Source organism: Triturus cristatus, chromosome 1_2, assembly GCF_964204655.1.
Source record: "Triturus cristatus chromosome 1_2, aTriCri1.1, whole genome shotgun sequence".
Lineage (NCBI taxonomy): Eukaryota > Metazoa > Chordata > Amphibia > Caudata > Salamandridae > Triturus > Triturus cristatus.
The window spans coordinates 174,565,477-174,581,283 of record NC_140580.1 but is presented as its reverse complement, the minus strand read 5'-3'; the positions used below and the strand labels follow the sequence as shown (position 1 = coordinate 174,581,283).

The window sequence follows — 15,807 nt, the reverse complement described above, 5'->3', positions numbered from 1 at the left end:
TTCTGAATCACATTGCCTGTTAGATTTCTCCTTCCTGGCTCTTGCAGCGATGTGAGCTCATATTCTCTTTAGTTGCTCTAACAGATAGCTTGGTGGGCGTGTGGCCTCCACTTCTGCTTCGAAGGAGGCTCGCCCCAGCCTCTTCTCCTTTAAAGGTCTATAGCAGATACTTCCTGGTCTGTGCAGAGGAGCATTTACATAGTAGCCGGATACTTGGTCTGCAGCCGGATACCTTGTTTTCTACCTGGCTTAAATCATGATCATTTATTTTTTGGTTGGAAACAAACTTTCTGAACTGGACTTCAAAACATTTAAAGAAAAGTAAATATACAGAAAAAAACAATACTGGCCAATACAGAAAAAACACAAAAGTAACACGATCCCTGCAGAAAGTGAAATCCATACAGAAAAATAGCTCAAGTAGCACTTTAGAAACATAACACAGTGGGGTGGAGATCCATACTTCCTGGGTGATGCTGAGGATAAACCATCGCCCAGTGTTGGGTATGTTACCCCCTCAGACAGCAGTAAGAGAGGAAACTGCACTGTTGTTGTCTGTGAGGCGAACAGGACCACTGTTGTCTCAGAACTAATTGTGCTGGTGTTGTGGCTGAGGGAACAAAATCTTGCAATCTGAGAATTATATGCTCCATTGCTGACGGAAAGATATTTGGAGCACTGCTGTTTCAGGGTAACCACTGTTTGAGAGGTAACTGCATCACTGCTGTCTGAGGGATAACAGCGCTAACACTGTCTTAAATGTGTCTGCATCACTGCTGTCTGAGGGGTAACAGTGCTACCACTGCTTGAGAGGTGACTGCATCACTGCTATCTGAAGGCTGACTGCATCACTGCTGTCTGAGGGGTAACTGCATCACCGCTGTCTGAGGGGTAACAACTTCACTGCTATCTGTGGGGTAACAGCATCACTGCTGTCTAAACGGTATCTGCTCTGAGAGGTAGCTGCATTACTGCTCTCTGAGGGGTAACTGCTCTGATGGGTAACTGCATCACTGCTCTCTGAGGGGTAGTGGCGCTAACGCTGTCTTAGGGTTAACTGAATCACTGCTGTCTGAGGAGTAACTGCATCACTGCTGTCGTAGGGGTAACTGCATCACTGCTGTCTGAGGGGTAACTTCATCACTGCTGTCTGCGGGGGTAACTGCATCACTGCTGTCTGAGGGGTAACTGCATCACTGCTGTCTGAGAGGTGACTGCATCACTGCTGTCTGAGAGGTGAATGCATCACTGCTGTCTGAAGGGTAACTGCATCACTGCTGTCTGAGAGGGTAACTGCATCACTGCTGTTCGAGGGCTAATTGCATCACTGCTATCTGAGGGGTAACTGCATCACTGCTGTCTGAGGGGTAACTGCATCACTGCTGTCTGAGGGGTAACTGCATCACTGCTATCTGCGGGGTAACTGCATCATTGCTGTCTGAGGGGTAACTTCATCACTGCTATCTGCGGGGTAACTGCATCACTGCTGTCTGAGGGGTAACTGCATCACTGCTGTCTGAGGGGTAACTGCATCACTGCTGTCTGAGGGGTAGCTGCTCTGAGGGGTAACTGCATCACTGATCTCTGAGGGGTAACTGCTCTGAGGGGTAACTGCATCACTGCTCTCTGAGGGGTAGTGGCGCTAACGCTGTCTGAGGGGTAACTGAATCACTGCTGTCTGAGGTGTAACTGCATCACTGCTGTCTGAGGAGTAACTGCATCACTGCTGTCTGAGGTGTAGCTGCATCACTGCTGTTGTAGGGGTAACTTCATCACTGCTATCTGCGGGGTAACTGTATCACTGCTGTCTGAGGGGTAACTGCATCACTGCTGTCTGAGGGGTAACTGCATCCCTACTGTCTGAGAGGTGACTGCATCACTGCTGTCTGAGAGGTGAATGCATCACTGCTGTCTGAAGGGTACCTGCATCACTGCTGTCTGAGAGGTAACTGCATCACTGCTGTCTGAAAGGTGACTGCATCACTGCTGTCTGAGGTAACTGCATCACTGCTGTCTGAGGGGTAACTGCATCACTGCTGTCTGAGAAGTAACTGCATCACTGCAGTCTGAAGGGTAACTGCTCTAAGGGGTAACTGCGTCACTGCTGTCTGAGGGGTAACTGCTCATAGGGGTACCCGCATCACTGCTGTCTGAGGGGTAACTGCATCACTGCTCTCTGTGGGGTAGTGGCACTAACACTGTCTGAGGGGTGACTGCATCACTGCTGTCTGAGAGGTAACGGCGCTAACGCTGTCTGAGAGGTAACTTTGCCAATGCTGTAGGAGAGGTGCCACATCTACCAGAGCAGTAACTGCATCACTGCTGTCGGAGGGGTAACTGCATCACTGTTGTCTGAGGGATAACTGAATCACTGCTGTCTGAGGGGTAACTGCATCACTGCTTGCTGAGGGGTAACTGCATCACTGCTGTCTGAGGGGTAACTGCATCACTGCTGTCTGAGGGATAAGTGCATCACTGCTGTCTGAGGGTAACTGCTCTGAGGGGTAACTGCATCACTGCTGTCTGAAGGGTAACTGCTCTGAGGGGTAACTGCATCACTGCTGTCTGATGGGTAACTGCATCACTGCTGTCTGAGGGGTAACTTCATCACTGCTATCTTTGGGGTAACTGCATCACTGCTGTCTGAGAGGTGACTGCATCACTGCTGTCTGAGTTAACTGCATCACTGCTGTCTGAGGGGTAACTTCATCACTGCTGTCTGAGACGTAACTGCATCACTGCTGTCTGAAGGGTAACTGCTCTGAGGGGTAACTGCATCACTGCTCTCTGTGGGGTAGTGGCACTAACGCGGTCTGAGGGGTGACTGCATCACTGCTGTCTGAGAGGTAACTTTGCCACTGCAGTCGGAGAGCTGCCACATCTACCAGAGCAGTAACTGCATCACTGCTGTCTGAGGGGTAACTGCATCACTGTTGTCTGAGAGGTAACTACATCACTGCTGTCTGAGGCATAACTGCATCACTGCTGTCTGAGGGGTAACAGCATCACTGCTGTCTGAAGGGTAACTGCTCTGAGGGGTAACTGCATCACTGCTGTCTGAGGGGTAACTGCATCCCTACTGTCTGAGGGGGAACTGCATAACTGCTGTCTGAGGGGTAACTACTTCACTGCTATCTGCGGGGTAACAGCATCACTGCTGTCTGAAGGGTAACTGCTCTGAGGGGTAACTGCGTCACTGCTGTCTGAAGGGTAACTGCTCTGAGGGGTAACTGCATCATTGCTGTCTGAGGGGTAACTGCATCACTGCTGTCTGAGGGATAACTACTCCACTGCTATGTGCGGGGTAACTGCATCACTGTTGTCTGAAGGGTAACTGCTCTGAGGGGTAACTGCATCACTGCTGTCTGAGGGGTAACTGCATTACTGCTGTCTGAGGGGTAACTGCTCTGAGGGTGACTGCATCACTGCTGTCTGAGGGGTAACTGCATCACTGCTGTTGAGGGGTAACTGCATCACTGCTGTTGAGGGGTAACTGCATCACTGCTTTCTGAGGGGTAACTGCATCACTGCTCTCTGCGAGGTAGTGGCGCTAACGCTGTCTGAGGGGTAACTGCATCACTGCTCTCTGAGGGGTAACAGCGCTAACGCTGTCTGAAAGGTAACTTTGCCACTGCTGTCGCGGGGGGGGGGGGGCACATCTACCAGAGCAGTAACTGCATCACTGCTGTTTGAGTGATAACTGCACCTCTGATGCCTGAGAGGTAACTCAAACTCCATACTCCTCTACAACCGTTTCTCGTTTTAAATACGCAGGGGTACAACCATACACCTTTTTTCCTGTGGTCTGTCTCAAGAGTATCACTTATCTTGGCTGTCCCTTCAGTCTGAGCCGGAAACAAGTTTACTCTAATTTTGACAGAACATAATAAGTCTAGCTCGGCACATTGTGGCAGAAGATTGTCGGTGCCTGGCCTGTATTTGATCCTGGAATGCCTGCCGCCGAAAGGGTGGTAGGTTGAAGCATCCATGTCTTGACTTGACAAACATGTCATGACCTGGGGGGTTTATTTTGTTTGCAGGAGAGGAGATAGGAAATAAACGGTGCCCTGTTAAAAAATCACCTGCTGTTTTAATTTTGTTTCCCAGCAGTGAGCCCGACTGCGTCCTTTCAGCTGCGGGCATTCTCATTGGCTCATAAGGCAGGAATGTGACTTATTTTGTACCCATGGGCTTCACGCGGTCAGTGGCGGATCCAGCTTGGCACACAAGGCTAACAAGCGTGTCAAGCGGATTAAATGTAGAGGCGAACAAATTGGAATCCGAACATCACCAGTCTGGAGTCAATAAATGCTTGTGTGTATGTTTGTGACTGGGAGAAAAGGGGAAAATAGTTAGCAAAGGTACACTAACTGGCCAAACTGACTTTAGCTTTGGTGCAGTAGTAAGAGCCGAGTACTGTCTTGATTTGTTTTATTTCTTTGGGCACTGAAGGGGTTCAGGCACTAGAGTTATTGTTTTTAGGAGCCCCTCATTTTGGTGTGAATATTGAGTCCTGGATAGTGAGGGTCACTAAATCGTGGACAAAATATAGAGTGGATGAGTACATATACATGGTCTATACCTGACTCCACGTCAATTTACTTTGGCGATATAGATATTGTCATGGTACATAGATTTGGAGCTAAGAAGAGAAATCCCTAATTATGTTCTCAATAGTTTGTCCAGTATGTTCCTGTCCCCGATATTCATGAGTACAAACCCCCATTTTGTCGCAATCTATGGATAGGCCTCACCACTGAAGAATGGCAATGCTTCTCCCATTTCGGCCACAAAATATAGAATCGGCTCCCTTGGTGTCTTCACCCACGCTTTAAAAAACCCTCAAAACCTTAATCATCTCAAAAGGCCACCATGTTGAGTGATTCATCTCTTCCGCATGGTGTGATTGGAGAGTGGTAGCGTCAGGTCTGTCCCCCTGCTCCTTCTTTACAGTCTCTTCCTGTGAGCCGCTTGAGCAGAGCAGCATTCGTGGCCGGGCCCATGGAGTAGACATCTTTAGGACGAGGTGCCCCCTTTAAAAGACGTGGAAAGAGCAACCAGTAAGAAAGCGGGTTCTTTCCTCCTTAAGCAGGCAGTTAGAACAAAGTACACTGATATTTAACATCACAGGTGGTGGGGCAGGAAGTAGTGGTAGTGGGTTACATCAGAAACAACAAAGTAACTTTCTCCATCCAGAAATTTCTAACGTGACAAATGGAACACGTAAACATTCCTATATTTATTTTTTCTTAATGTGCAATTCCGCGCAATTCTCGTGCCCACAGAGCCCACTGAGCTATCCCGTTATCTATGCCCAGTAGACTCTGAGCATTGGACTGGACCCTGGCCCTGTGCCGAAGGACAAGCCCAGTGTTCTATGAGAAGAGAAGAGCTATCAAGCTCTTCTCATAGAACGCTGGGCTTGTCCTTTGGTTGTGACCTTGGCCATTAGACATTGCACTCTGCACTCAACACAACCGCATCCCTAGAGCCTGCTGAGGGATTCCTTTGGTCCTGGCGAGTGACTTCTGGCTGCATGGCACCTGCCGCTTAGCTTGCTCAGTATGGCCTTTGTCTTCGAACTTTGACCATCTCCAAGACCTTACAATTGATTCCTGTAGAATCTAGTCTGTGTTTAGACACAAGTCAACAGATGTGTAAAGGGGCAGTTACTTGTAGCTTCAATGATATCATACGTCAGTGGGCTGTAAATTCATCAATGTTACACTATTTGTCTTTAAAGGGTGCCCGTTCTGACTTTGGTATAGCTTCACAGCGGTTTTAGTTCTCCTGTGACTTTCAACATGGCTTCAGGTTAACAGTCGCGTTTCGGTGTCTCATTCAGCCTGTGATGATGGGTAAATAGGATTGTCTTATGATCATATTCTCGGTTAAGTAGCAATGTCTTCTTCTTTGCACTGTGGATGAAGGGCTTTCGGGATGAAGGGTTATGACCATGGGGCTTTGTCTATTGCTTTTTCATTTTGTTAATCGCTAGACATGACCACTGATGCAAGAAGTGTGTGACATTTCTAGTGGCGAGTGCTACTGGGTATTATGGATGATGATACCGCAGATCAAGGCCACGTTGAAGGTATATTAGAAGTTCTTTTCAATGTCTTCTGTTTGGTCTTAGCGTGTGTCAAATCACCTAGAGGTAGGCTGTTTTGAGCATGGTTATAACCAATAACATGTCATATCTGTCCTGTTGGGATGAATGTGAGGTGGTCTTCCTAATGTTTTCGTTGGACGTTCTGATGTTTTCCTGGTGTTTAGTGCCCCTGTGAGGCTCAGAATAACCATCTATATGGGATACCTGAAATGCGTTGGGTTAATGAGAAGCGTTGTGGGTAATGTGTTCCGTTCAACCTTTCTGTGGGTTATTTTTCGGTGGTTGGTCATTTTGAGAGGGGTCTACCACCTAATCTTGTCTGTGTTGGATGTCATTTACTCTGAAAACGTATGCATGAAAATATTTAGCCTTAAGACTTTTTAGAAACAGTGTGCAGATGGGATGCTGAAGAACCCTTGTCTTCCATGTAAAGAGTTTAGGCAGCACTCACTTTGTGAAGTAGCAGAGTTGCCTCGGCAGAAACCTGTGGAAATTGCCTCGCTTGAGGCCCTCAGCCTCGAGGTGCAGGTCTCTGTCCTCTCAGTAGACCAAGCAAAGATCCAGGAGCCTGCCACTTCACTTTAAAGGTGCTTTTATGTGGCCTACAAGCGGAAGTTGAAACATGTTTCTGCAACGCTGAACAGCAGCTTTTAATCGCGTCTAATGACACCATTCCATACTGACTTCTCCAGATGGGTTACATAGGATAATCCCTTCGGCAATCAGGAAGAATTGTAACTCGAAGCACGAAATATGAAGGGGATCAGTTGTGTCCACTAGCTGTATGATAGGGAGAATATGTACAGACTCCAATATTTTTGTCAATGCTGTTGTGAAAAAGTCCAGTGTTAGTTTGATGCTCATAATATGGAGGGCCCTTCCACCCCTCCCCCATGGCCATTCATTAGTGCCAGCATATGTCCTCACAATCTCTTGTAATCCAAGGAGAATTTGCTCTGTGCTGTGTTATATAGGAAATTGGGAGGAGGGGTGTTGATTGAATTCCTATTAAGTACATCAAGCCAGACACATGTCTAGCAATTAATTAATTGATTGCAGAAAAAATTAGTAACCCTTTTTTTCTCTTTTTTTCATTTAAAGGTCTACGCACAACGAGCTAGAAAAGAACCGGTAAGAACTTACCTAAATGTAGATTTCTCAATGTAACTCGCATTATTTGTGGCACTTGTCATCTTTCTTGCCATGGATTTCTTATGTATAATGATTCGTTCTGGAACGTAACCCAAAATAACTGATTGAACCATCATTAACCGAACCAATACTTTTATACACCAAAACACTAGGATGACCGACTTGAGGTACAGCTCTTGTGCGACTCTCCTCGCAAGGTGTTGCTAAGGTTTCAGGTCTCTGAGACACTTTGCTAGTATGTTTGCATCAGCTGAAGAACAGCAGTGCTTACGCTATTCGTAAGTCTGGCCACGGGCTTGGAGGTATAAATGAAGCACGCAAGACTGGGTGTTTCCATGGTGTGTTGCTTCACACAGTCCAATGGCAATTGTCTTGGGAAGCGATCGTTTATCTCTCGACAGCGTGTTGAAGGGTGATGCCATTGCGTGGTTGTTTTTGTGGTTTTTGTAGTCACGTAGTGCTGCGCTTTAACCCCTATGACTATGAAAACCAGAAGCGTATTTAAAAAGTCATAGATTTCCTGGAGTATATACACAACCAGATTTGTGGTTGGGTATTTTGCACGAAGTGTAAAATTCTGCAACCATAAATGTAACGCAAATGTTAATTTTCATATGTAACTTTTTGGGGGTTTTGGGGAAATTGATTTGCCCTTGGAGAAATCCCTTCTCTTACACCCCCACTTAACATGGGGTATTCCTTCTCCCATCCTGAAAACTCTCTCTTCCCCCTGACAGCAGAACGTTTCTAGAAAACTCTGTTCAAGGTGTATGTCAATACTCACAATACTATGAATTTCTAGGCTTTGCCTGCTAGTACAAGGTGGGGCTCACCCATAAATGCCCTACTTTTATCCCTGAATTAGCAAATGCAGCAGTTCCTTCCTATAGGTGACGTCCGCATTTGTAAGTTAACTTTCCGACCATAAAATTCCATCAATTCAAATTCTACATCTGAAGATTGAGATTTCGTCTTAAGAGAGTATGAACAAGCACATATACTTGTACGTACATGTACTAAGTAGGGCGCACATGCAGATGAATGCACACAAACGTATTTCTGCATGCACACAAACATACAGGTGTGCCTTCATACACATCTCCACCTTTTTCGGCCCTAGGTTTGGCTAGACTCACATCAGCTCAGCGCCAGGACACCCTCCCGGGTGACAGTGCGTTCTACACGTTACAACAAACAAATGATGGACGGAATGCTGACAATGCAGACATTCTCCCCCAGTCAAGAGATCTGGGTTAAATCCATCGTTCTTTTGCCCACTACGCCACCCCAGTTTAGACATGGCCATATGCAAATCAGTCTTGACCCTGTGCCTCATGGGAACAGTCCAGCCCGAACTGCCAAGCCATGTCTTCCCTGGACCGGAATCAAGCATCCTAGGACCGGTTTCTGGCTATCAGCCGTCATCAGCCAGGATAGCTTGACTCCAGTGGCGTAGTGAGCACGGGTCATATCATATGAACCCTTGTACCTATGCACACTCGTAGAAGTGTGTACATAGACACACAACGTGCAGAGCTGTGCTCAGACACAGACTCTCATACATAGAGAAGTTAATGCACACACGTGCAGATGCGCCCCCAAACCACACACTTGCCTGTTGAGTTGTACAAACAAGCGACTCGTTCAGGGTCACACAAACTGAGACACACACGTGCACTCTACCAGCACCACATATACGGGGGGATTGAGAGTGGGGGCGGGCGGGTGATGTGCAACAGACAAAGGGGGCGCACTAGAATATTGAACAGGCCCCCAGATGGTGAAGCCTGGGCAGAATTGTGTCACCATTGTCAGAAAGATGAACTAAATAGCCTTTCAACAAAGCCACGACGTGTTGGGGGAGGAGGGCTTGAACATTTCATCATTGTTGCTTAAGAGCTGATTTCACCACATCCCCAGAGCCGACGCACGTTTACGTGCTCGCTTTGTCACGTTAGGAACGTCACTGAGGCTAGAGATACCTTGCTTTATTCTGTGCTTTTAGGATTGCACATTTGGGGCGGCGGCGGTGTGTGTGTGTAATCCCACACCGGTTTAGTTTCGTCCACAGCCTCGCGTGCCTCGGGGTTGTAGGCTTCTGGATGGTTTGTCTTGTGATAGACAGTGTTCGGATAGTGTCTCGTTTCAATAATTGTGGTAAAAAAGAGCACCAAGGAATTGCGTTGTTTTACATTGTCGTTTCTATCCAATGTTTGGCTCTTCTAGGCGCTGTAATTAATAGGCATCGCTGGTAACCAATTCCATGGCGCTCGATTTCCCGACTTCAGGAGGATGGAAGGCCGTGCTGGCCTCCCTTGAATTCAAACACTTGCCCTACGACGCCCGCACACGTCAGCAGCACACCTTACCTCCCGGAGGCATGTGTGTGCAGGGCCCATGGCCTCCCTGCCGACACGGACCTCATTTGACACCGGGTTTCTTCCTGAATCCTTCCGCGCGCGTGCCTGGAATATATTCCCCATTCGTGGTAGATTACTGGGGCGACCTGGCTGCGGCTGGGCGAGGTCACTGGGGTGACGGATGAGTAACCGGCCTAATTTAAGCTTGAGGAAATCTTCAGGGCGGCTTCTCTCGGTGTGGTGTTTTGGGGGTGTGTGTGCCGGGGCTCGTACAGCGTGTGCCTCAATTTCACGTGAAACTCGGGCCTACGGCCGTGGATGCACGTGGATAAGTAGTATGAAACCCATGTTAGGACTCTTCTGCTCTGCCTTTCTTATTGAAATGAATTCACACCCGGGCTGCCCTTTACTATTTGGCGTCAGAATTCATGTTACTGTATCCCCCTTCCCTGCTCGGATCGTCCGTTGACATGACAGAGCCGATGCCAGGTACTTCAAACCCTTATGGGGCTCCATGTTTGAGGGTAGTTAAGCAGTTGCTGCCTCGGTGTGGCTTTTTGTGTCACATGTAGGCTGCTTTCAGCCCTTCTGGTTCTAAGCAGTCGCATTGCTGATCGTTTGAACGTTTAGTTGTTGCTAGTTTTAGGCTGTTGCACCGTTCATTAACATGTAGCAGATTTTGTTTTTTTCAATATAGATTGTTTCAAAAATCTAGTCAGCTGCCAACGGTGTCAGAAATGTGTGAGGTCACTTCCTGGACATTAATGGCAAGAGTATTTAATAGTATTTAATCGTCCTACCTCTTTGAATTGAGTCAGTTGTCAGCTATGTAGTGTATAGGCAGGCCTGGGGAATATTATGTGTCTTGGTCCAGCCTATCTCATAATTTCTAGACCAGAACATCTGACATCATGTTCGACTCTTACCAGTGAGGTCAGAAATATCAACTAGTTCTGCCCAATAGCCCTTCATGACCTGGTATTCTGCAATATGTGAACATCACAAACATGACGACTGTCTCAGCTGAGGGAATGTGATCAAGTGTGTGGCCCCACCTCCCACCAGTGATGTCACAGTTTTCCCTGGTGCCACCACACCCCTTGCAGTGGCCTGCAGTTGTCCTCAAGTGACATTACTTTGAGCCTACCAGCTTCCTGTCATTGTCTTGCAAAGCCTTCTGTTTAATTGTCTATAAGTCCCCGGTGTAACCTGAGCACAAAATCCAGACTAGGCATCCTGGGGATTGTGCGACCCCTACATTCGTCAGTGCCTGTAACCGTCTCCAAACGAAATATTTGGGCCCCAGAACTTATTGATTCAGTTTTTTCCCTTACATATTAACACCGATTGAGGATACCTCCCTTCCATTGCTCAAAATGGACTTTTCCATACAGGCATCACTTTCCTCTAAGGTTGCGCCATTGCACAGTGGGGTGGTTTTGCAGGACACCAGTTCATTCTGGCTCTTTCCGAGGTGCAAATGCCAGTGGTAACTTGTAATGCAACCTCCTGCGTAAACGAGGCTTTGCTCCCTTTATTAAGCTGCAAGGGCCTGTCTGTGGCGTGATGTTGACATTGAGAGCGACTACATGGCCACGTCTGGTTCGTCACGGGAAAGATAAAAGCCTCTACTAATTGCTTTCGCGCTGCAGGCTGCTAGTTTTGCCCCCCCCCCCCCCTAATATTAGAGATCACTGTTTTTGACTCCACGGGTGTTATCTGCATTATCACAAAACCTATTATTTTCAAAATTGTCCACTATTATGTGCCTAGTTCAAAGTTTTTTATTGTTTTCTTCTGCCAGGAGCCTGCCTGCGCCGCCTGTCTATTAACTGGCAGGCTTTTCGAGTTCTGGCACTAATAATAGGGGCAAGGGGAGCAGAGGCGGAAGGAAGCTTTGTCAGAACGAGGCACTCCGCCTACAAGTACGAATCCGTATTCAAAAGCAGGTCGAGTGGGTTAGGAGCGCGACAGCATGGCAAGTAGTGCAACTTCCAGTTAGGGAAGCCAAGCGACCCTTTTCTAAACTCCTCGGAACTCTCAGGAATCCGTAGCACAAGGCGCTTTGCATGTTCAACCTTTTCCATGAAACCGACGTCCATCTTGTACGCTATAACTTAGCCGCATGCTCCAGCTAGTCTGCAAGAGGTGGTGAATTTGAACCCTTTGTACAGTAACAAGTTCAAAGAGGCCTATTTGAATACGCTTTCCTATTTGATGCTATATCATTGGTCATTTCTGTAGCGCTGTCTCGTCCAGTTCTTTGGCCTGTTGGCGCTTTGGGAATGGCAGGACGCAGAATTAAAAGGTCGGTGACCATGGAGACACAGCAACAAGGACCTGTTTAGAATATTTGCGGGTCGATATCGGCCTGCAGATATTTCTGAAGCGACAATACGGTAAAGCTGCGAATCATGGCGGTGGGGGTGGCGCGGGGCTGCGTGAGCTGGGATTCCCAGGCCCCTTAGTGGCGGGGGCACAGAGCCTAATGTAGGTCATGTGCCGCCGCCAGAGCTGGCGGCTGCTCCGAGAGAGCCGAGGAAGGCCGCTGTCTGGCGCGCTGCCAGGGGGAGGCACGCTCAGCTCGGGTTGCACCCTTTGCTCCGTCCTCGGACTCGAAAGTTAGTGTATATTTGTGTGTTTTTAGCTAACGGGCTAAGTGCACCTCAGAGGTCTGAGACATGCCGCTTGTGTCCCTTCATTCTTTTTCTCTCGAGTTGCGCAGGGTGGGAGCTTTTGAATGTTTGCATACGCACGACATGGGGTGCACTAAGTGCATAGATTGTACTCCAGGCAACAACAATCTTTACTGTGTATAGCTTAAGGAAACGCCATTGCAACATATATAACTACATATAAAAGCCCAAATGACTCTAGAAAATACCTTGAAATAATAATATCCTGTTGTTAAAAGGCTAAGCTAAAAAATATTACAAAGCGGTAAAAAACATAGAGCAGGGCTGTTCATTTCAAAGCTTGCCAAATGTATGAAGCGACTGACGGGCTGAGCATTAGAAGGTCAGTTCTATAGCACAAGGCTAAGGACATTAAAAAAATCGGTATTTGTAAAGCTTGAACTAATCACCACTAAGGGTCTCAAAGCGCTGGGGTGGGGAGCATTTACAGCGGACAATGTTGAAAGATCTAAAAAGCAGCAGCCATCTTTTGCAAAGGGATTTGAGGCAGAAAATCATGAAGTGTAATATGGTATCTTTGCAGCCCAGTCTGGTATTCAGTTGTATGGCATTTAGACAGGTAGCGCCATATAGATAAAGTGCCAAGATCAAGTTGTAAATGGGGGTGCGCCTGAATTCTTGCTGAATAATATCCAGATATGGTTCACAAACTGTGTGTTCTAGGACAGATAGTTTGATGTCTTGGATTGATGAGTGCTAACATTTGCCTTACATGTTAGGCCATCATTTTTATTGTATCTACAGATGTGCTGATGTGGAGCCCTCCCAAAGTTTCTCCAGACCTGTCTCCTTTAAATTAGTTTTAACCCATTCGGTGCTCATGACGGAATGGTTCCGTCATGACCCACGGTTGAGCTGTGCTCATGACGGAACCATTCCGTCATGACCACGCCCGCGCAAGATTCCGTCAGCACAGCGGCGTAATCTGCGCAGCATCGAAGGGGTTAACATGCCGAAACCAAGGCACATTACAAGCTCCCGGAGAGGACACCACCTCTTCCAGCGCCTTACTCTAGACTACTCGAGACTTCTACCATCGCGTATCTGCCGGATAGCATTTTAAGACTGGTATACGCTGTGTATATTTTTTAAACTGCGCTGTATTGTATCGCGCTGCTGCTGCTTTTGCGGTTTTTACCATTTCACCTGCCATCTGTGGGGACAGTAAGTGGGGGCTTTAGATCAGGCTTACCTGCACCATAAATCGTACCCTCACCCGCACTTTGCGGGATCTAGTCAGTGGGGTCGGGGTGCTTCGTCCGCCATCTTGGGTAGGGCTGAAGCTTCGGACATTCGTAGCGCCATTTTGGTTGGGGCTAGAGGCTCTAGCAGCCGGAAGCCCGCGCGGCGTAATACTATTAATAGGTATGGGAAAGCAGGGCGCGCAGCGGATGCGCGCAGCGGTCGCGCCGTAGTTGCGCCGGAGGTGCGCCAGAGGTAAGCCCGTTTGCGCCCGTTCGCGTCCCGGGTGCGTCAGGGGCGCCTCTGGCCACTTACCTGGTCGATAACTATGAGGATGGTAACAACTCACCGTACCGTACGGTGGACGCTGCTCAACATCGATAATGTCCTTCATCGCGCAAAAATCTTTCCTGCGGCCTACTGAACGTTCGCTCTCTCGTGAAACATCATGCCGAGATAGCCCTGTTACTGGAATCCTTACATCTGGATATACTATTTGTAACGGAAACATGGACCACGGCGGACTGTGGGCTGGAACTCGGTTGGGCTTGCCCACCGGGCTATCTTATTAGACACGCGCCTCGAGCCTCTGGCAGGGGAGGTGGAGTAGGCTACATTTTTAAAGATTCGATCTCCCTGGTGGAATTAGCAGTAAGGGAAGTAGTAGGGTTTGAGCTCATGGGCTTCTCTATCATGTCCCAGAGTGGCTCCTTGATTACAGGGTTGTTATGTTATAGACCTCCCTCCTCGACCACAACCTCTCTTCAGTCATTGGTTGATCTAATCTATGATCTTTCAAATTCCCACGCTAAAATTCTAATATTGGGAGACTTTAACCTCTGGCCTTCCGGCCCTCAAGATCTGGCCTATAGAGAGCTCTGCCAATCGTGTGGTAATATTCAACTCACACAGTTGGTTTCATCAGCCACGCATGTTAAGGGACACATGCTAGATCTGATCTTCGCTGAAAAGGAGGTGGTTGTAGTGAAAGAGATCCTGGAGCAGGACTGGACAGATCATTCTTTGATTAATATGTCCATTGTTTTATCTGGGCCGTTAAAATCAACCAACATAAGTGGCTTTAAATTTAATCGTCAATGGGCTCGCCTTCTTAGAGAGCCAACTCGTCCTACTCTACTGCCTAGGGGTTTCCAGGTGGAGGATAGTGTAGATAAGAGCTATACTGCACTTTGTCAGCAAATTTCGACATCCCTAGACGAATTGGTCCCTCTGCGGAGGGTGAGGGAGAGATCCAGAGTGACTAACGCCTGGTTTAATGACGATCTCAGACAGCATAAGATCCGCTGTAAACAGGCTGAGCGTACTTGGAGGAGAGGATACAAGGAGTCGGATAGGGCAGCGTATAGAGTGGCCCTACAGGTATATAAGACTCAACTAAGAAGTGCTAAGGCAAAGTTCTTAGAAGATACCTTGGATAAGGCCACAAATAAATCGCAAACCCTATTCAAGCTGGTTAACAACTTATCTAATCCATCTTGTACAGCTCCAGCTATCCCGACCTCTCAAGATTTGTGTGACTCTCTGGCCGTTGCATTTGAGGAGAAAATTAGGACTATCCTGAATGGACTCTCAGTGCCCGGACAGTTGGTGTCACCGCTACCTCCTCCACTGGAATCCCTCTGCCACTCGGGGCCGCTCCGGGATAACAACAGGGTAGATACTTTTTGTCTGCCTTGTTTTCCCATTCCTTCATCGGAGGAATTTGGTGCATTGGCCAACGGAGTGTCTTCGGGCTCACCTTTGGATCCAATGCCTCATAAGATCTGGAAGGCATTTCAGGAGGAGCTGTTCCCTCCACTCTACTCCATCTGCTGTCAGTCACTGATGACGGCGACAGTTCCAGTTAGCTGGAAAGTGGCAATAGTAACTCCACTATTAAAGAAGGCTTCTTTAGATCCATCATGCCCAGCCAACTATAGGCCCATCTCGCTCCTACCTTTTGTAATAAAGGTCCTTGAGAGATGGGTCACAAGAGCCTTGTCCAACTATCTGGAATTAAACTCTTGCCTGGATACAGCTCAGTATGGCTTCAGACCGGCCCATGGTACTGAGACCGCATTGGTTACCGTGTTGGATGATCTACGAACGCGTGTCGACAGGGGCGGATCAGTTTTTCTGGTGCTGCTGGACATGTCGGCCGCGTTCGACACAGTTGACCATGCAGTTCTCCTGGAGCGTCTCCAAAGTGTGGGAGTAACCAATTTAGCCCTAAGTTGGTTAACGTCTTATCTCAGTGACAGACAGCAAGCTGTGGCTTTACCACCATTTCGATCAGCCACTCGAC

General features: G+C 47.9%; 1 protein-coding gene across 2 annotated transcripts in view; it reads left to right on the top strand.

The window, feature by feature from the left end:
• Positions 1-15,807, top strand: part of MXI1 (MAX interactor 1, dimerization protein) — a 125,784-nt gene that overhangs the window by 59,744 nt on the left and 50,233 nt on the right. For both annotated transcript variants that reach the window (XM_085603435.1, XM_085603436.1), the window contains exon 3: positions 7,214-7,243. In XM_085603435.1, coding sequence (XP_085459561.1) covers positions 7,214-7,243 — 30 coding nt within the window. The remainder of the gene's footprint in view (positions 1-7,213; positions 7,244-15,807) is intronic.